Source organism: Eschrichtius robustus, chromosome 20, assembly GCF_028021215.1.
Source record: "Eschrichtius robustus isolate mEscRob2 chromosome 20, mEscRob2.pri, whole genome shotgun sequence".
NCBI classification, from domain to species: Eukaryota; Metazoa; Chordata; class Mammalia; order Artiodactyla; family Eschrichtiidae; genus Eschrichtius; species Eschrichtius robustus.
Genome location: NC_090843.1, coordinates 19409070 through 19431798, shown reverse-complemented (window position 1 = coordinate 19431798; position 22729 = coordinate 19409070). Strand labels below are relative to the sequence as shown.

Below are 22729 nucleotides of genomic sequence, written 5' to 3'. Positions count from 1 at the left end.
AAGAGAAGCCACTGTGATGAGAAGCCCGTGCACCGCAACGAAGAGTAGCCGCTGCTCGCCGTAACTAAGAGAAAGCCCGCGCGCAGCAACGAAGACCCAATGCAGCCAATAAATAAATAAATAAATAAAAAGCATGTTGGACATCACTGGAATAGGTTCGAATGTGTTTAAGTTAGATTATTTCTATGCTTTGCACTAACAATAATAGCAGCTACCATTTATTTGATATCCATCATGTTCCAGGCACTGTCCTGGGCACTTTATATGCATTAAATCTTTAAAAATTCTTGTAGCCACCCCTGCACAAGTATGAGGCATTATCCCCAGTTCACAAATGAGGAAACTGGGACTCAGGCTATTTGTCTAAGGTCACAGATCTAATAGACCCAGCATACGTCTGCTCTTCCATAGTAAGAAAACTGCTACACAATGCTTTTCACAACAACCTCAAGTATTAAATATCTCCCGAACAAATGTATAACCCAGTGAGATGGAAATGTGTCTTTTGGTACCTGGGCCATGTTACCAAACAGTACATGGAGACTACTTGGCTTAACAGACAACACTGTCTTAGTAATAAGAGTATATATCATTCCTCCTGAATTACTGTCAGAATTTCTATAGAGTAACCATAGTTAAGAATGAAACAGTAATGGGATGATTTTGTTTTTGTTTTTGTTTTTTTAAAATATTTATTTGGCTGCGCCGGGTCTTTAGTTGCAGCACGAGGGATCTTCGTTGTGGCGTGTGGGATCTTATAGTTGTGGCATGCGGGATCTAGTTCCCTGACCAGGGATAGAATCTGAGCCCCCTGCACTGGGAGCGTGGAGTCTTAACCGCTGGACTACCAGGGAAGTCCCTGGGATGATGCTTATAGACAAGAAGTCTGGCACTGTAGGCCTAGTAAATGTTAGTTTTGGCTTCCCATAAAACACACTCAGAATGTCAACTCTCCCTCACTCTCCAAGGTCTGTGTAAGTATGGACGGGGCCATTAGAGGCCATAATTAAAGAGAAATCTCCTTAACTCCTCCCAGCAGATCTCCGAACCCTGTTTTCATTCCAAATCTGCCCAAACCGAAGCTCTTTCAGGTCATCCTCAAAATATTTCCCTAAGACTCAGATTTCTCAGGGCCCTGAGAGTCTGCATCTACTGCGAGGGCGGGGCCCGGGGGAGTAAGGTAGAGGGTCGGTCAAGCTCAAAAGGACACCAGCTAGACTCTGAGCAGGAGGCAGTGACGAGGGCCAACCTGGATGGGCAAAACGGAGCAGGACCAAGAGCTACCTGCTTGGCTCCCTCAGCACCCTCCCTCAGGGCCGGTCATCCTGACCAGATTCTGCCATCTCTAAGAAGTTTCTGAGCTCTTTGTCACATCCAGTTTTAAGACTTTCAAGTGACAGAGCCAGAACCCAAGGACCCCAAGAAACAAGCAGTGTGCAAAAGAAACCTTGGGGTAAGAAGACTGACTTTTGTAATCCAAGATAAACCCGTATTAAAGAAAGCATGATGTTATTTTTTTTTAATTGAAGTATAGTTGATTTAAAATGTTGCGTTACTTTCTGCTGTACAGCAAAGTGATTCAGTTATACATATTCTTTTTTTATGTTGTTTTCCATTATGGTTTATCATAGAATATTTTTTTTTTTTCAGGAATTAAGTGCTCACTGTGCCAAGTGCTTTACATGTGTTATTTCACTTTATTCTTTTTTTTTTTTTTTTGTTAGAAATTCACGTTCTTTTATTTATTTATTTATTTATTTATTTATGACTGTGTTGAGTCTTCGTTTCTGTGCGAGGGCTTTCTCTAGTTGCGGCAAGTGGGGACCACTCTTCATCGCGGTGCGCGGGCCTCTCACCATCGCGGCCTCTCTTGTTGCGGAGCACAGGCTCCAGACGCGCAGGCTCAGTAATTGTGGCTCACGGGCCCAGTTGCTCCGTGGCATGTGGGATCTTCCCAGACCAGGGCTCGAGCCCGTGTCCCCTGCATTGGCAGGCAGATTCTCAACCACTGCGCCACCAGGGAAGCCCCTATCATAGAATATTGAATATAGTTCACTGTGCTATACAGTAGGACCTTGTTGTTTATTCATTCTATATATAATCACTTACATCTGCTAAACCCAACCTCCCACTCCATCCTCGATTCTTTTAAAAAGAAAAAAATTCCCTTAAAAAAAAAATAGTGTTTTAGGGACTTCCCTGGTGGTCCAGTGGTTAAGACTCCACGCTCCCAGTGCAGGGGGCTCAGGTTCTATCCCTGGTCAGGGAACTAGATCCCTCATGCCACAACTAAGACCCGACACAGCCAAAATAAAATAAATAAATAAATATATATATTTTTTAGGGCTTCCCTGGTGGCGCAGTGGTTGAGAATCTGCCTGCTAATGCAGGGGACACGGGCTCGAGCCCTGGTCTGGGAAGATCCCACATGCCGCGGAGCAACTGGGCCCGTGAGCCACAACTACTGAGCCTGCGCGTCTGGAGCCTGTGCTCCGCAACAAGAGAGGCCGCGATAGTGAGAGGCCCACGCACTGCGATGAAGAGTGGCCCCCACTTGCCACAACTAGAGAAAGCCCTCGCACAGAGACGAAGACCCAACACAGCCATAAATAAATAAATTAATTAATTAACTTAAAAAAAAAAAAAAAAGAAGTTAGTTTGTGAACTAGGTTCCCACTTCTCCATTCTTAAAAAAAAAAAAATATATATATATATATATATTTTTTTTTTTTTTAAATAGTGTTTCACTCTGCAAAGGAAAAATTCAGAAAACAAACCCTATGGACCAATAATAAGGGACTTTTTGGTCTCTGAGCACCCCAGGGAAGGCAAAAGACTACATACTCATTCAAATGTAAATAATTCATAAAGAAACAAAAGTAAATTATCCCATGTTATCACACCATATGATTTATTCATAGAGATAAGTCCATGAAAACTGCCTAGAAGTCCTTTGCATAAAACCACTAAATTCATCAGCACACCACAGTTTATAAAGCACTTTTACACATTCCTTTATTTATAACCACCTCTGAAAAGTCCTGTGAACACCATTTTACAGATGAGGAAACAAATTCAGAGAATCAGAGTGATCTGCCCAATGTCACAAAACAAGCGGAGCCAATACTCGAAAGATCTCTGACTAAAATATCTCAATTTTTTTTCAGAGTGTCACTCTTAAGAACTGCTGCTCTGGTTACTGATACAGAAAGCAGGCTGAGGCCTATGTCAGGCCTCGAAGTTGGTGATGGCTAGTAGACAGAAGAACAAGGCTCAAAACTTCACATTTTTCTAAAGAAATCACAAAAAAAGAACTGAGAAGTGGGAAGCAAGAAGTCTGCAGACATTTAAAACAACTCAGTTCAACCCACAGAAATTACATTTTTCTCCGCTTCTATTCCTGGTTGGCTTCAGAAAGATATGGGCTCTGCTCAGATAAAGGGTCATTTAAAAAAAATCCCTAAGTTAAAAAAAATAATTTTTTTTTAACCTAATCTTTGTAGAGTCAAAGGTCACATTAGGACTATATCCTTATGGCTAAAGCCAGGGAGATACAGGGTCGGCCACGTACCAGGTTCCTGTGTGACCGCCTGATGCTACTGCCAGCTCCTAGAATACAAGTCTCTGTACCTAATCAAGCAGCGGTACCAGTTAATGGGCCTTTAATACATGCTTCCTGATGACATACCTGCTTAATCGATGATCTCATCTATACCTGCAGGGACTGTTTAAAATCAAAGCTCAAAAGCCATCTGTGGAGGCTGCGGCTCAAAGCACAATGAAACAGGAGAATACAGGAGCCAAAATTCCTGGGTCTGAGAAGGCCCCAGCACGGTCTCATTCACTCTCTGCTTTCAGTCAGGCTATTTTGTAAGATGACACAACCTCTCCCACCTTTTTGAAGGTGCCTTAATCCCCTCCTTACCCAGTTCAGGACCATGGTCCCTTGTTACAAGCACTCCCTTACACACACCCTTAACTCCCTTGCCCTGCTCTCCATTACAGCCGCACATGCCTAAACCACGCTAAACTGGTTAAATACAACTCTGCTCCAACTCCGTACCTGCAGAGGCACAGCTGAACACACACGGAGCTGATGAATCTCACTTGAAGTGTGTGGCCCCTAAGCTCGAGCGGGCCTTCTGTGATGCTGGTCATCCTAGCACACTTCTCTCCTCCACTCATTCTCCTGCATGCCCAGATGGCCATTTTGTGCCCTCTTTCCTCTCTCCTCAAATCTCCCTCTATTTCCTGACCCTCATTCACAGCATATGTCCTTGCTTTCAATTTCACCCAGAATATAGAAGCAAAAAAAAAAAAAAAGAGGGCTTCCCTAGTGGCGCAGTGGTTAAGAATCTGCCTGCCAATGCAGGGGACACGAGTTCGAGCCCTGGGCCGGGAAGATTCCACATGCTGCGGAGCAACTAAGCCCATGCGCCACAACTACTGAGCCTGCGCTCTAGAGCCCGCGAGCCACAACTACTGAGCCTGTGTGCCACAACTACTGAAGCCCACGTGCCTAGAGCCCGTGCTCAACAAGAGAAGCCACTGCAATGAGAAGCCCACGCACCGCAAGGAAGAGTAGACCCCGCTCACGACAACTAGAGAAAGCCCGCACGCAGCAACGAAAACCCAACGCAGCCATAAATAAATAAATTAATTTATTTATTTATTTAAAAAAAAAATTTAGAAGAAACTTCCCACATGCTCCTACCACTACACCCACCTACCTACTTGCTTCTTTGCCTATCTGCTCTGCCTTCACTCCTGTTACCACAAAGAACTGTGTTCTTATCTAAGGCCAACCCTTGACCTGTGGATCAGGTTCCATTCCTTCTTGCCTCCCCAAGGACACTATCCAGGCAATTTCCTCCTCTCTACTGGATCATTCCATCAGCGTACAAACAGATGCTGAAATATCTCCCGTCTTGGGTGGGGTGGGGCGGGGAGAACCAACCCTCAATCTCTCATCCTCCTCCAGCAACCATTCCACATACCTGTACCCCCCACTCCCCTTTACAGCAAACTCCCTAGAGTTTCTCTATTGCTATCTTCATCAAGTCCTCTCCTATTCCTGCATGCTTGAACCCACCCCAATTAGACTTTCACCCTCACGCTCCCTCCAGCACTCCACTGAAACTACTTAGAAGGGTAGTTTGGGGTCCCCAAAATGACTCCCACATTGCTGAGACCAATGTCATTCTCAGTCTTCAACTTCCCTGACCCACCTGCAGCACAGGCCACAGCTGCTCACTCACTCTATCCTGGACTTTCTCCATTACTCTCTTGGCATTCCTCCTTTCTTCCTCACTAGAGGCCCTTTCTCAGTTTCCTCTGCTCAGTACTCTTACCACTCTCACCTGTCATGTAGGAAGGCCTCAGGCTGCGGACCTCTCCTCTTCTCTATACTCACTCCCCAGGTGATCTCACCCCAGCATGTGGTTCTCAATATCCTTCAAATTTCTCTCTCTAGCCCAGACCACTCCCCTGAACTTCAGAGTCTGAGAGTCAATCGACAATTGGTTATTTCCTCTTGGATGTCTAACAGGCACCTCAAACTTGACATCCAAAACTGAACACCCACCTTCCCCCAAACCTGCTGTGATCCTATCCATCTACTCAGATTATTGCACTAGTCCCCTACGTGGTCTCCTTTGGCCCCTTTGTCCTCCTGCGGTGGGTTCTCAACAACAGAGCCAGTTGCCTTTTCAAAACGTAAATCAAAGCTACTTCTGTGTTCCAACCCCCCGCCCCCCGCCAGTGGCTCCCCATCTCACACAGAGTAAAACCCAAAGTCTTCACAAAGTCCTCCAATGTTCTCCCGCGGCATCTGGCTTTCTGACCTCCATGTCCTGCCGCTCTTCCCCTCACGCATCCTGGTCTTGCCACAATGGTCTCCTTGCTGTCCCCAGTCTCAGGGTCTCTGCATTTGCTGCCCTCAATGCCTGCATAGCGTACTGCTTCACTTTCTTCAGGTATTTGCCAAACTGTCACTTTATCAGTAAGGCCTTCCCTGACCCCACCCCTACCCTCACCCCTGTAATTTAAAATATTACCTCATCCCCACTCCAGTATATCCCATTCCCTTTCTCTGCTTTGTATTTCTCTAAAGCATCTATATACTATGTATTTACATATATATATATATATATATATATATATATATATATATATATATATATTTTTTTTTTTTTACTAATTTATTTGTTAACTGTCCAGGAGAACAGGATTTTTTGTCTTTGTTATTTACTGCTGTTTTCCTAACAACAGAGTCTGACACGTAAAAAGGCACTCAATGAACCTGTTGAATGAGTATTCACTTCAATCACTGAAGGAGAGCTTTGGGGAAAAGGGTGAAGAGGAAGGATGAACTCCATCTCAGTACAGTAGGAAAAATAAGGTGCTTCCAGGCACTTACCTGCTCCCCGACTGGGAGGGTCTCGGGCTGGGGGAGGTGGCCTATTACTCTGTAAAGAAGGGGAGGCTGAGGTGGGTGGAGGAGGCGCTAGGCCTCTGACAGGCCCTGGTGTCTTCCTATGCAAAGAATTGTGTCTCTGTGGCAGCTCAGGGGCTGACTCGTTAGTGGGACTGGAGGGCCCATTGGGGACCCCAGGCGGCTGGCGGTAAGGCGGCGGCGGAGGAGCTAGAGACTGGCCACTTGGTCCTGTTCTGACATTCACAGGGGAAGGAGGCGGCTTGACTGGGGGTGGAGCAGGAGGTCCCTCTCGACCAAGGTGAAGCCTCTGTCCAGGTGTGGGCGGCAGGGGCTTCTCTCTGTTGTAGGCTGCGGCTTTGCTGCTGTGCACAGGCAGAGGTGTAGGGGGCGCGTTGGCACGCCGCCCCGGGGGAGGCGGAGGAGGGGCGGAGGAGCTGTGCTTCATGCCCGCACTGCTGGCGGTATTAGGCCGAGAGAGGTCCGGTAACGAGGGTCTCTGCGTCCGGGGCAGGTCTGGGAGTGAGGCTCGGCTGCTGTCTGTATCATCCTGAGGGCGCCCGCTGGCTGTACACCCTGGAGGCCTTGGGGCAGCAGCTCGAGAACCGGGGACTTGTAGGGCTGGCTTACCAGCTAGGTTCTCTACAAATACACCAGACAGCACTGGGTCAACAGAGCTGGACCTATGTTGCTGAGTATCTCCACGTCACCCCGCCTCCTTAGTGCAACCTGCATGGCAGCAGGGCAAATAGCTGTACGATTCTGGGTTTTAACCTGGTTTCAGGCTCAGGGCCCATTAACAAATACTACTGATGCAAGCTGAATGCATTCTTATTTACCCTCAGCTTTTGCTTTATTCTACTTTATAACTCCTCCCCTGCTCCCACCCCTCCTTCTTCCCATCTCTACCACACTCCTCAACCCCAGATGGCCCACCTGGGACCAGTCAGAAATGAATGCGCTTGGGAAATATCCTAAGAAAGTACTTATCACATACCTGAACCGTCCTTGGCTCCCACAGGGCGGAGCTTTGGCACTCCTCCTTGGAAGAGACCTCCCTTGGGCTGCAGGGCAGCTGCTCCAGAGCCATAACCACCACTGCTTCCTTTGGGTTCTGGAAAGCACACCATTAGGATTTTCATTTCATATGCTCTGAGGCTGGTGACCAAGTCAATCCTGAGGAGAAACCCCTCCTCTACCTGGGCTTTAATTTGCAAACAAACCGATATTGCTTTTGCCTTTCCACTGAAACAGAAAGCTGGGCTTCTCTGCTCCACAGCTTCATGTAGGTGTGGGGATGAAACTCTGTGCTGTGATGGAAGAGAGAAAACAAAAGGAACGAGGAGCCAATCTTCCTTTATTTGGGGCAGAGCGGTAACCAGGATGAAGACCTGGTCAACAGAGTTCTCTAGGCTTTCCTCTCCAAGTCCCAGATGGTGAGGGGGCTTAATGGCTCAGGGACCCAGGTGTGAGAAAATCCCCAGAGGCCTTTCAGAATGAACACTTGTAGCAATTATAAAATCATCGTTGGCTTCAGCTTACAGGTTTTTAGGACTGTGGTGGTCTTCTCAGAGAAGAGCCAAGGATATGCCCTAACAAGCACTAGTTATAGTAGGAGATGGGAGGCTTAAGACCCCGAGAATGCTTCTCAAAGGTCAAAAAGAAATTTCTAAGGTATCCAAATGAACAGATGAGAAGACAGCCAAAGAACATCCCAAGACAAAACTCTCCCACTCACGACCCAACAATAAAAATGACAGCCAAGCCTAGTCTCCGAGTCAATCCTGGGATCCCAGTGGTTCATCAGGAGATGAAGCTTAGACTCACTCTCAAGGACGGGAGCACTCCGATCATTCATGTTGGTCACCTTCTTCAGCTTGGTCCCTTTGCAGATGTCCTGTAAGAGAGCACCTCGACCCCGCTGCTCATCTCTACTCAGCTTGGGCAGCTCAGTGTTGGCCTGAAGGAAGAGGGAAACATAAGTTCACCCTCAATATCCCCTTCATCACAAGCTCGGGATAAATGCCTTAAGCCAAACTGGATTCCACGAGATGCCTGTCTAACCTAATAAGATACATGTGCCAAACGACAGTATCAATGTCCATTACCCTCCTCCTTAGACCTTTCTCTCATGCTGTACCTTCTGTGAAGGGTATAGGTCTTCCTCCTGTTCAGAAGCTTCTGACAGGAGGCCTGCACCAATACTTACTGAGCACCTACATGCTAGGCTTGTGTGTCGGACACTTTATTTGTATCATCACCACCAAGGCAAACGTTTATTGAGCCCCCACTATATCCCAGGCATTGTGCTAATAATAAGCACATTACTTTCATTATCTTGTTTAAATCCTGAAATATTTCTATGACCAACAACAACAGGAGCATAGGGACAGACAGCTAGATAAATGGAACAGAACAGAAAGTCCATAAAGCAGGCCCAGGTCTACATAGAAATAATAAAAGTATATTTCTTCAGTGCAGAAAGGATAGATTATTAAATACAAGGTGTTAATAACAAGTGGTTAATTTTTTTGGCCATGCCAGGCGGCATGTAGGATCTTAGTTCCCCAACCAGGGATCGAACGCACACCCCCTGCAGTGGAAGCGTGGAGTCTTAACCACTGGACTGCCAGGGAAGTCCGACAAGTGGTTAATTTTTAGAAAAAAATAATAAAGTTAAATACTTACCTTAGCACTTTACTCTCAAATAAATTCTAGCTGAATTATAAAATTTAAGTGTAAAAAAATAAAACCACAGAAGTACTATATGGAAAAAAATAGGTAACGGGAAGGACTTTCTAATCAAGACAACCAAAATACAGGAAAAGATCGACAGATTTGCTTATTACAAATTATTTACTAAGGAATATAAGTAAATATGCAGATGACACACTGGAAGAAAAACTGTCGGTGACAAATGTAACATATGATAGAAACAAAGGTAGTGGCCTAAATCTATAGAGCATTAACATATAAAGATGACTTAGAAATCAGCAGGATAATAAGCAAAAGATATGAACAACACTGCATAAAAGAAGTCAAAAGAGCCTACAAATATGAAAAAAAATCAACTATAATAAAAAAAAATGTAGTGTAAAACTATCATTATCTACCTATGATACTGGTAAAGGTTAAAATTACAGAGACTGCTAGCTTTGTGAAGGCAGGGACCACTGCCTGTACAGTGCCTGGCACACTGAAGATGTTCAAAACAATGTACAGAATAAAAAACTGCCCTACGGTGATCATAAGGATCCAGGAAAACAGGTACTCTTTCCTATTACCTGTGGTAGGATAAATTGGTATGATTTTTCTAGAAAGTAATTTATGTATCAAACACCTTTTAAAAGTCTAGCACAAGAATTCTACTTCCAGAAATTAACTTTAAGAAAATAACTGGAGACGTGCACAAAGACAATAATAATAGCAAAAAACAGTTTATAACAGTATAAAGCTGAAGTAATCTAAAAGTTCAACCGAAAAGAACAATGGTATAATCATACAGTGGGATGCCAGTCAAGCTCTTAAAGATGTAGAAGTAAGCATCTTTTCACGGAAATAAATATCTGACACAATCAAGCAAAAAATATTATAGAACAATACATATAGCATGATTCCAGTTTTCTACAGGAATAATAACAGGACCTATCTCATAGGGTAGTTTTGAGAATTAAATGATAACACTTTTTAAGAGCTTAGCACAGTGCCTGGTGTATAGTAAGAGTTCAATAAGTAGTAGCTAGCTTATATTGTGAAGAAAAAAAAGGTACACACATACAGAAAATTTCTAGAAGGATATACACTGATACTAGCAAAAGTTAACTTGGGGTAATAATTATTTATGTTTATCTGTATTTTCTAGTTTTCCTACAATAAACATACAGAATGTTAACAAAGGTTAATTATAGATTAACATTTTCTATGTTTATTGGTGTTCTCTAATTTTTTCTGGATTTTTAGTACAGTAAAAAATTTTTTAATGATATCACTAAACATTTAATGACATGACAAGCCATTCATGATGTATTAATGAGGAAGAAGAGCCGATCAGAAATCAGTATGTATATAAAGAACAGCCTTTTTTTAAAAAAAAAGGTAGACGGGCTTCCCTGGTGGCGCAGTGGTCAGGAATCCGCCTGCCAATGCAAGGGTCACGGGTTTGAGTCCTGGTCTGGGAAGATCCCACATGCCGCGGAGCAACTAAGCCCGTGCGCCACACTACTGAGTCTGCATTCTAGAGCCCGCGAACCACAACTACTGAGCTCATGCGCCACAACTACTGAAGCCCACGTGCCTAGAGCCCATGCTCCACAACAAGAGAAGCCACCAAAATGAGAAGCATGCGCACCTCAATGAAGAGTAGCCCCCGCTCACTGCAACTAGAGAAAGCCCGTGTGCAGCAACAAAGACCCAATGCAGCCAAAAATAAATTAATAAATAAATTAATAAATTAATTATTTTAAAAAAGGTAGACGGATACAAAAAGAGGAAGGAGGGAGGGGAAGGCTAGACACAAAACCGTTATGAATGGCTGGATTACGGGTAACTGCTCCTTTTTGCTTAACCACAGTTCATAAATTTCTTGAACATATTACTTTTGTAAAGAGAAAAATATTACTAAGCATGTCCAAAATTGAGCTCATATCCTCCTCCACAAACCTGTTTCTCTTGTAAATAGCACCAGCATTCAATCAATCCCCCAACTAGAGTCATTCAAATCTCCTTCCTCTTCTTCACTCTTCCATCTGTCATCAGACTCTTAAGATTTTACTTTGTCATTGTCTCTTGTCTCCACTCTCCATCCTCACTGCTTTAGTCCAGACTCTCATTTTCAACTGCCACAGGCTTCTGTCTCCAGTCTCAACCTCCCTGTCTGTAGTCTCAACTCCCAACCTACCGTCCACACTGTGAAGAGTAACTTTCCTAATATAAACCCAAGCAGCTTCCTCCTGCTGCTGAAGAGACTTCAGCATCTCCCCATCATGACCAAGAGAAAACTCCAAACCCCCCACCTTCACCTCCAGCCTCAGCTCCCACCACACCCCAAAAATTACAGGAAAAAAACCAGAAGTTGGCAGACCTGAACTCTAGTCCTAGTTCTGAAACAAATTAGCTAGGTTAAGTCACCTTTCCTCTTTTAGGGCACAATTTCTCATCTGTTAAACACCCAACACACCCAACACACACACACACACACACACACACACACACACGAGATGAAGCATCCAGGTTCCTTCCTTCTTTCTCATGTGACTCCAGGTATCACAACTCAGATATAGTAAAAGTGGCTGTCTTCTTGGTTCAGAAGCCACATTGCTTTTTTTTCTTCCCATTACTGAACCTTTAGTCTTCTTTCTAATTCCATTAACTCCTTTCTTTCTTGATATGGGGCGCGGGGGCATTTAGACCTGATGGACTTGACTTTAAAGGGAACTGATTTGGAGTAGAAGAGAAGGAAATAAATGGCAGCAAGAAACAACAACTAGGAATTGCCATCCCTTTTCTCAAAGATGCAGGGAAAGGACACATTGACCTTTATATTACAATAGTTTTAGGGAAGACACACTAGTTCCTACTCTGATGCCACCTGCCCAAATTTCCATTTAGGCTGAACCAGGATAAAAAAACCGAGACAAGCCATTATGGTCCTAAGAGGACTTCTCAGGAATCAGAACGAATTGAGGAAGAGAGACTTTACTTATTTATTCTCCATCTTCCTACACCACATGTCTTTGAGTACACTATGTCTTATACCAGGAAGCCCTAAGTATCCATTCAGGTCTTGAGATAGCCAGGTGGATGGTCTACCTACCTGATTAGAAGTGGGAGGTGGAGGAGGACCGGGGGGTGGTGGAGGGGGAGGAGGAATTGGCATCCTTGCCCTGTTTGCAGTTGGCACTGCTCTCTTTCCTTTTTAATCTGCAGCTTTAGGTCACTCATATACCTGCAAGTGAAACAGAAATAAATTCATGAGAACAACTTTGCCATGAGAGACACTAAGTACCAGGAGAACCAGAGGACTGAGCATGACACCAGAGAGAAACTAGGCACTCATCTCCTAGTCACACTGTGATATAGTCCAGGGCTCGGTAAATCTTTTCTGTAAAAGGCCAGATAAAAAAATACTTTAGGCTTTGTAAACCACATATGGTCTCTGTCGCACATTAGTCTTTTGTTTTGTTTTGACAACCTTTTAAATTAATAAACTTTATTTCTTAGAGCAGTTTTAGGTGCACAGCAAAACTGAGCAGAAAGTACAGAGTTCCCCTAAAACCCCTGTCCCCCCCCCTACACACAGAGTCCCCCACTATCTACACCCTGCAGTGGTACATTTGTCACAATTGATGAACCTACACTGACACCTCGTTATCACCCGAAATCCATAGTTTACATTAGGGTTCACTCTTGGTGTTGTACGTTCCATGGGTTTGGACAAATGTATAATGACAGCTCTCCACCAATGTCGTATCATATAGAATCGTTTCACTGTCCTAAAAATCTCTTATGCTGTATCTATTCATCCCTCCCTGCCCCCCACCCCTGAACCCCTGGCAACCACTGAGCTTTTTAATGTCTCCATAGTTTTGCCTTTTCCAGAATGTTGTATAGTTGGAATCATACAGTACCCTTTTCTGATTGGCTTCTTTCACTTGGTAATATGCATTTAAGTTTCCTCCATGTCTTTTCATGGCTTGATAGCTCATTTCTTTTTAGCACTGAATAACATTCCACTGTGTGGATGTACCACAGTTTGTTTATCCATTCACCTCCTGAAGGACATCTGGGATGCTTCCAAGTTTTAGCAATTACGAATAACGCTGATATAAACATCCTTGTGCAGGTTTTTGTGAGGACATAAGTTTTTGACTCATTTGGGTAAACATCAAGGAGCATGACTGATGGATCATATGGTAAGAGTATGTTCTGTAATAAACTACCAAAATACCTTCCGCAATGGCTGTACCAATTCGCATTCTCACCAGCAATGAATGAGAGTTCCTATTGCTCCACATCCCTGCCAGCATTTTGGATTTTGGTCATTCTAATAGGTGTGTAGTAGTATCCGGTTGTTTTAATTTGCAATTCCTAAATGACATACAATGTTGGAATATTTTCATATGCTGACTTGCCATCTATATATCTTCTTTTTTTTCCAGGATTTTTTTTTTAATTTATTTATTTTTATTTATTTATTTATTTATTTTTGGCTGTGTTGGGTCTTCGTTTCTGTGCGAGGGCTTTCTCTAGTTGCGGTGAGCGGGGGCCACTCTTCATCGCAGTGCGCGGGCCTCTCTTATTGCAGAGCACAGGCTCCAGACGCGCAGGCTCAGTAGTTGTGGCTCACGGGCCCAGTTGCTCCGCGGCATGTGGGATCTTCCCAGACCAGGGCTCGAACCCACGTCCCCTGCATTGGCAGGCAGATTCTCAACCACTGCGCCACCAGGGAAGCCTGCGCCACCAGGGAAGCCCTATCTTCTTTTTTTGAAATTAATTAATTTATTTTCTTTATTTATTTATTTTTGGCTGTGTTGGGTCTTCGTTGCTGCACGCGGGCTTTCTCTAGTTGCAGTGAGCGGGGCTACTCTTCGTTGCGGTGCGCGGGCTTCCTCATTGCAGTGGTTTCTCTCATTGTGGAGCATGGGCTCTAGGCGCGCGGGCTTCAGTAGTTGCGGCATGCGGGCTCAGTAGTTGTGGCTCACGGGCTCTAGAGCACAGGCTCAGTAGTTGTAGCACACGAGCTTAGTTGCTCGGCGGCACGTGGGATCTTCCCGGACCAGGGATCGAACCCGTGTTCCCTGCATTGGCAGGCGGATTCTCAACCACTGCGCCACCACGGAAGCCCTGAAATTAATTAATTAATTTATTTATTTTGGCTGCACTGAGGCATGCAGGCTTAGTTGCAGCATGTGGGATCTTAATTCCCCGAACAGGGATCGAACCCGAGCCCTCTGCATTGGGAGCGCAGAGTCTTAACCACCGGACCACCAAGGAAGCCCCTATATATCTTCTTTGGCGAGGTTCGTGTTCAGGTCTTTTGCCCACTTTTTAATCGGGTTGCTTGTTTTTTTGTTTTTTTTAAATTTATTTTTATTTATGGCTGTGTTTGGGTCTTCGTTTCTGTGCGAGGGCTTTCTCCAGTTGTGGCAAGTGGGGGCCACTCTTCATCGCAGTGCGCAGGCCTCTCAGTATCGCGGCCTCTCTTGTTGCGGAGCACAGGCTCCAGACGCGCAGACTCAGTAATTGTGGCTCACGGGCCCAGCTGCTCCGCGGCATGTGGGATCTTCCGGGACCAGGGCTCGAACCCGTGTCCCCTGCATTGGCAGGAGGATTCTTAACCACTGCGCCACCAGGGAAGCCCGTTTGTTTTCTTATTGTTGAGTTTTAAGAGTTCTTTGTACACTTTAGATAACAGTCCTTTATCAGATGTATCTTTTGCAAATATTTTCTCTTACTCTGTGGCTTGTGTTCTCATTCCCTTGATTTTTATATTTTAAAAGTGTAAAAACCGGGACTTCAAAAGGTATACAGTTGTCTCCTTATTACAGTCTGTAAGTGATCCTCATTTCACAAATGAGACTAAAGCCAGGGAACTTTAGTCTTCGTAAGACATTGAAGTAGGGGGCAAAGATAAAACTAAAACTCAAGAACAATACCCCCCAAAAGTCACCCCAAGGAAATCCCACTTCTTGAACCCTCAAAAGTCAAAGCCAAATAATTGCAGAGGTTTGGTTCTAAACTCTTTACATGGGTGATCAAAATCTCTCTGTGAATAAAGAAGTAACCACTTAAACACTTCTCTCAATGCCCTGAGAATGATAAAAGGGCAAATATTCCAAAGGTTCTATAAAACCAAGAACCTTTGTAGGTAGTAAATTTGATCAAAAACATGACCGTGAACATCTTCAAAATCCCAGCTCCTTCCAGTGGAATGCCACTCTAGGCTGGCTGCCCAACAGAGCTTTTTTCTCCAATCACAAAGAACTGGACAGTACTTTGGCTAGGTGGTTCCCACAGGGAATGATATCTGATCTCACTTCAAGGAACGAGCAGCTGACTCCCCTCTAAGGGAAATACCTTCTCATTTCTGGTTTCAAAATTAAGTCTAGTCTTTCTTTGCCAGGAATCTAACATATTAGGCTTGAAAAACTGATCAAAATAGTAAATCCTCATAAGCAGAACATCTATCTCGGGGCGTGGGGGGTGTTAAAGTGAAAGAAACACGTGGAGAAGAAGAAAAAAACTTTCTTCTATTAAATTCTCTGGGGGACTTCCCTGGTGGCACAGTGGTTGGGAGTCTGCCTGTCAATGCAGGGGACATGGGTTCGAGCCCTGGTCTGGGAAGATCACACGTGCTGCGGAGCAGCTAGGCCTGTGTGCCACAACTACTGAGCCTGTGCTCTGGAGCCCATCTGCCACAACTGCTGGGCCCACGTGCTGCAACTGCTGAGGCCCGTGCGCCTAGATCCCATGCTCCACAACAAGAGAGGCCGCCGCAGTGAGAAGCCCGCGCGCTGCAGCGAGGAGTAGCCCCCGCTCGCTGCAACCGGTGAGGGCCCGCATGCAGCGGCGGGGACCCAATGCAGCCAAAAATAAATAAATAAATTTATTTTAAAAAAAAATAAAAAATTCTCTGGGTTCACTATGACCATTCCACTCAAGTCCCCATAGCAGTCTTAAAGCTAGCAGCCCAAGAATAAGGAAAATAGTAGTTTATTCAGAAACAAACATTTTCAACTAATTCCAGTCACCTCAGTTCCCACCTTTTCTGGGCTTCCAATTCTACCTACTTTGGCCATTGCCACAGTTGAAATCGTCTCCTAGAATGACCCGGAAAAGAGATTCAGACAAGTCCCTAGTTCTTTCCAGATCCACAGTTGATCCAATCTACATGCTATGGAGTAAGAAATGACCTAAAGGGACAAACTTAAGTCTGACAGTGAGAGTCATTTATTAGGCAAAGCAGTAGTTCTCTAGCAAGGCAAATCTTTTTTTAAAGTCACCCACTGCAGAAGACCACTAATACATTACGCAGTTAAAGATGTCTTCTTAAAATAGGCTCAATTCAAACTCCAATTTCAAAGTAGACTCATCAAAAAAAAAAAATCACTTTTGGGAGTTCTCTGGTGTCCTAGTGATTAGGATATTCTGGGCTTTCACTGCTGTGGCCCGGGTTCAATCCCTGATCAGGGAACTGAGATCCTGCAAGCCATGCAGCGTGGCCAAAAAAAAAAAAAATCACTACCAGCACCATGGTTGACTACAAGCAGTGGCTCTCAACTTTTCTTCTGTCTCCACAAAGACTGCAGGCATGACACCCTCCTACCAGGGACACTGAGCAAACAATGATACACTACAGTAGAGTATTATCACTCCCATTTTACAGGTGAGGACCCTGAAGCTCGAGGAGTGGGGTTACGTGTATGCACACTAGGGAGAGAGGCAGACTGACTGAGCTAAGCGCGACCCCCCAGATCACTCAGGAGTAAACTGCAGAGTTAGGACTCAAACTCAGGTCTCCTGATCCCTTTCTATTTCACCAATCACTATGAAAAAAATCTCCACTGCAAGTTGGTTGGGTTTAGCAATTTTCTACTATTTTTCCTAAATGAAAACTTAACCCACTCCAAATTCCTATCTTAGTGATGGAATACAAACAGATCTCTATATTTTCCAAGAGCAAACCAATTTATATAAATTTAAATTAACACAACTTTCCTTGCCCTGAAGATTCCCTAAGGAAGCTTTATTCAAACCAATTCAGGATCGACACTACAAGCACTAACCCAATGCAGAGGGTCTGCTTTGAGAACTGCTTTCAGTTAAGAACAAATGAAGTGGGTTTCCTTGGTGGCGCAGTAGTTAAGAATCCACCTGCCAATGCAGGGGACACGGGTTCCAGCCCTGGTCCGGGAAGATCCCACATGTCGCAGAGCAACTAAGCCTGTGCGCCACAACTACTGAGCCTGCGCTCTAGAGCCCGCGAGCCACAACTACTGAGCCCACGTGCCACAACTACTGAAACCCACACACCTAGAGCCCATGCTCTGCAACAAGAGAAGCCACCACAACGAGAAGCCCGCGCACCGCAACGAAGAGTAGCCCCCGATCGCCGCAACTACAAGAAGCCCATGCGCTGCAACGAAGACCCAACACAGCCAAAAATAAAAATAAATATAAAAATAAATAAAATAAATTTATTTTTTAATTAAAGAATCTAACATTCCTGAAGTTAAACCTGAGATTAAACTAAAAAAAGGAAAAAAGAGGGTTCATCACCGAATTAAGTCTTTCCTTTCTCATCTATTAAATTAGAACTACAAACCTCACCATCTGTGTTCTTCAGAGTCCCTGATTTTCAGAAAAATTCTCATTCCCTTCTTAAGCCTTTCCACTTAAAAACCATGACAGCTTTTCACATCCTCAGGAGTCAGTTTCTCTGAAATAAAGATCAGAGAGCGTTACTTCAAGTCTTCTTAATGTCAAGTTTATCACAGAATTCAGAGATAAGTCTCCATAAAACTCAAGCAATGCACTTTTAAAAGGTGCTTTCTTCTATTCCTTAAAAGACAAAACCTATTTTTCTATTCAATTTTCAAATATTCGTACACTTTAGGAGCAGGAAACCTCCTGAGGACAAAGACAGAAACTACTTCCTTTTACATTTGATAAACGAAGAATCCAATTTAGTTGTTGCTTTTTATCATATATTTTAAAAGATCTAAGAGGTATTCCAGTTACCACTACAATTTGAGGGCTTTACTCAAATGGTGTTCTGCTGTTATAAAACTCAGGTTTCAATACCAAGTTATTTTACAAAGAAAAAAATTTTTATTTTAAATCTAAATCTTAATGACATCCACTTTCATGCTGAGCGACCTCAGGTAACAAACAGCACTCTCCTTTGATCTCAGCTTTGATTACAGAGTAAATTACAGTTTTTGTACCAAAGTACCCAATAAGATCCCACAGGGGAAAAAAAAACAAAAAAAACACCTGACCTTGAACATTTTTAGTAGGCTGTCTCCCTCAGCAAAGTTTCAAGGGCCTTAGTTCTACCTTACAAGACTCAGTCATATGGATAGGAATTTGGGATTTCAACAAGAAAATTATCTCTCCTTTGTTAAATACATGTTCAATTCTTTAATATCCTACTAAACCACTTCGTAATATAAAGAAACAGAGAGACAGCTAAAAGAGACATTTCAAGATTCTCACTGAAAGACCATTTAGCTCTGTCTACTCTGTCTCCAGATAATCTAAAGAGAAGACAGTTGTGTCTTCAAGAGGAAAAGGTTCCAAATGTTCCCCCAATGGAATTCTTCTGATCCCATAGTTCAAAAAAAAAAAAACCAAAACACCTCTCTAACAGTATGACAGATGGAACATAAATATTCAGCAGAAAGAGAAAAATCAGTTGCTCTAGGACAAAGAAAAGTCACATAACAGACAATGGGGTTTTTGTTTGGTGTATTTTCATACCAGGTGGATAGAGGTGGCAAGATTTTTCCAAGCAAGGATGTTAAAAAACTCACTGATGGGACTTCCCTGGTGGTCCAGTGGGTAAGACTCCAAGCTCCCAATGCAGGGGGCCTGGGTTCAATCCCTGGTCGGGGAACTAGATCCCATATGCATGCCGCAACTAGGAGTCCACGTGCCGCAACTAAAGAAGTCCACATGCCACAATGAAGATCCCATGTGCTGCAACTAAGACCCGGCGCAGCCAAAATAAATATAAATAAGTAAATAAATAAATTTTTTTAAAAAAAGGTTTTACAGATATTAAAAAAAAAAAGAGCCATTGATGAATCAGCTGTTCACAACCATTCAATAAAATAACCAACCCTAGAAACATTCCCATCAAACAAGTGCAAAATGAGCAAGCCCACCTTGCATATTTCTCAACCATGTTACTGACAGACTCAATAGCAAGAAACCAAGGGTAACTGCAACAATGAAAATAAGTAGAAAATGATTGGGTAGGTTTTTTTTGGCCACACCGTGCGGCATGCAGGATCTTAGTTCCCCGACCAGGGATTGAAGCCGGGCCCTTGGAAGTGAGAGTCCACTGGACCACCAAGGAATTCCCTGAATGGGTAGGTTTTTGTTAAAACTGGATTCCAAATTCAACAGCAATCACCCCATTCTGATAAGCATTTCATTTAACAACTATTCCTCAAATAACCCTATAATGGCCCTGGTACCAGTTTAGACATTACCCTGAACTAAGAAACTTTAGAGGAACATTTCATGTATCTGTGTCCATTTTACCCAATGAGTTCTTAAGCACAGACAGCACCATATCCTTCTATAGTTCTTTCCTATTATTTTACAGCACAGAGTAGGGGCTCAACTGTCACTTGTTGAACCGAACCAAATTTAAAAGTAGCATTGTCTGAAAGAGCAAGCAAGTCTGAGTTGAGGGAGAAAAGCAGTGAAGGATGGATCAATGTGCCAGAAATGGAAAAGACAAGAAAAGAGGTAAAGAAGAAACACAAGGCTATATACACATGTGTAGTTCAGTGTTCCAAAAAATCTTAACTTGCTTAACTTGCTGAATTTATTCATTCATTAATTCATCTATCATACAATAAACATTTATTGAGCACCCACTAGGTGCCAAAGCATTGTTCTATAACAATGGTTCCCAAGCGGGGTGATTTTGTCCCCCAGGAGACAGTTGGCAATGTCTGGAGACATTTTTGACTGTCATGACGAGGGGGGTGCTACTGGCATCTAGTAGATAGAAAACAAGGATGCTGCTGAACACTCTATAGTGCACAGGGCAACCTCCCACAACAAAGAATTCTCCCGTCCAACAATGTCAATAATGCTGAGGTTGATAAACCCTGTTCTAGAGGTTGAACTAGACAATTTTTTACAATCTTGGGGCCTATATTCTAGAGGAAGAGATAAACAAGGAAACAAATATAATCTCAACATTTCCATTACTAACAAAAAGAATGAAAAAAAAGAGAATCATAAAGGGAGAGTGCAGGAGTAAGGTATAGTGTTCTTTTAGATGAGGAGAGGGGCGGGGGCTGGGGGCTGGCTCTCCAAAGAAGTCTCTCCATGAACAGCCACGCCCTAGAAACATCTGGGGAAAGAGCATTCCAAAAAGAATTCACAAACATCCAAGGGAAAACCCCCTGAGACAGTGATGAGCTTGATGTGTTAGAGAACTAGTGAAAAAGCCAGAGTAACTAGAACAGGGTGAGGTGAAGAGTGAGAGGAGATGAAATCTGAGGCCTCTGTAGGCCATCCTCCAAATCCAAAAGTAGTATCCTTCTCCATCCAATATGCCTATTATACCAAAGAAGTCTAAACAAACCAACAGCTTCACACCCAGAGTAAACAAGTTCCATCAGTTATCTCGTTCACTAATCCCACAGACTGTGCTTCATCTCTAGTTGGCTTGAGTACAGCTAGGGACCTAGGTACTAACTGGAAGCCTTCCAGGGTTAAAAGTCCCCTGATGGCAGTCTGCATACCTGTCCACCTGCCCTTCAGCCGTACAGTATGGGGAAGCAGGAGCTCATTGCCACAGTGGCACAATGGCATCCAGTTCCTAAGCCACAGAACCCCACATGGGAGAACAGCCAGGAGCTACTGCCTAAGAGTATTCACATGCCACTGCAGGAGACTAACGAACAACAGGAGCCAAACAGGTTCCTATAATTACAGAGGAACTGATGTCAACATAGAACTATGAACACGCCTCCATGTGTTCTAGGACAGAATACAGCAGAGAGTTTCCACTAAAGCATTTTTGGTTTCTCTAAAATACAAGGAAACAGACTAGAGTAACATTCTTGTTATTCATATTTTACCACCTTCCCCCACCCCCCCGCAAAAAGCTTTATATAGTCTGAAAATAATCTACAGCCCTCGTTTCTCAATGGAAAAGGTGCTCCCTCCCCCTTGAAATTCAATTCAGTCAAATCTCTGGTGAAACAGATTTCTATCATATGTAGAAATGGAATTAATTAAAATTCCAAGGTTACTCCATGAAGGGAAAAAAATCACTTTTCCAACTGCACGCATATTCCATCATGGAAATTCAACTCTGCAGCAAATCTGATTGATCCAACAAGTAATTTTTTAAAAAAACACACAGGGACTTCCCTGGTGGCACAGTGGTTAAGAATCCACCTGCCAATGCAGGGGACACGGGTTCGAGCCCTGGTCCGGGAAGATCCCACATGTTATATAAATGTTTCAGACATTACATGAAATTTCTAAAAATCTTATATTTGTATTTGTATGGAAATATGTATGGAAATATGTTAATATAAATGTTTCAGACATTACATGAAATTTCTAAAAATCTTATATTTGTATTTGTATGGAAATATGTATGGAAATATGTTAATATAAATGTTTCAGACATTACATGAAATTTCTAAAAATCTTATATGTTCTGGTATAATGTTATAAGTAATAATCCTAGTTATTACTTTAAAATGTATATCTCAGAAATAACTAATTTTCTTGTCAACTGCATTATTATGAACTTTCATCAAATCTTTAACCGTGGTCATTTTTAAGTCTTTTGTCATTTACAGACAGTTCTGGGTGTACTCTGATGATTTTGCAAATATGTTCCTATAAAAGGGTTTCATCTTCAAGAAATTCATGGAAAAGACTCTGACAAGTACAGGTTTCTGGTAACTGACTGTACTGCTGAACTGAATGAATAAGCATTTTCAGAACTCTAATGAAAAGCTGATGAACTCATAAAAGTGCTAACAAAAGATCAAGATGAAAAAAAAAAATTAATTACATGGGACTGAGTGAACTGATGAGGATGAGTATAATTTTTGTGACTTTCTGTCTGAATTAAAAAAAAAAAAAAATCCCACAAGGACTCAGAGGCAAAGAATATACAAATCAATTTTCACTGCAAAGTAAAGGAGCTGTTACAGTGGAGGATTACTGGACTGAATGTCAATATTATGACATAGTATGAGTGTGTTTCATGTTTGGTAATTCAATCATTGTTGCTTTTGTTGTGGTCATCCATGTACAATGCTTGGTGTCAGTCTATTTATCTCTTATAAAAATAAAATACAGTGTGTGTGTGTGAAAAAAAAAAACAACACACACACAGGGACTTCCCTGGTGGCACAGTGGTTAAGAATCCACCTGCCAATGCAGGGGACACGGGTTCGAGCCCTGGTCCGGGAAGATCCCACATGTTGCGGAGCAACTGGACCTGTGAGCCACAACTACTGAGCCTGCGCTCTAGAGCCCGCGTGTCACAACTACTGAGCCCTCGTGCCACAACTACTGAAGCTT

At 43.2% G+C, this 22729-nt stretch overlaps 1 protein-coding gene across 3 annotated transcripts in view; it reads right to left on the bottom strand.

The window, feature by feature from the left end:
• WIPF2 (WAS/WASL interacting protein family member 2) overlaps positions 1–22729 on the bottom strand; it is a 40602-nt gene that overhangs the window by 4515 nt on the left and 13358 nt on the right. For 2 of the 3 annotated variants that reach the window (XM_068530768.1, XM_068530766.1), the window contains exons 2-5: positions 12246–12377; positions 8261–8393; positions 7431–7547; positions 6419–7075 (exon numbers count right to left, since the gene is read on the bottom strand). In XM_068530768.1, coding sequence (XP_068386869.1) covers positions 6419–7075; positions 7431–7547; positions 8261–8393; positions 12246–12308 — 970 coding nt within the window. In that variant the 5' untranslated portion in view covers positions 12309–12377. Of the gene's footprint in view, positions 1–6418; positions 7076–7430; positions 7548–8260; positions 8394–12245; positions 12378–17756; positions 17871–22729 lie in introns of all 3 variants that reach the window. The other variant, XM_068530767.1, reaches the window with a different exon arrangement.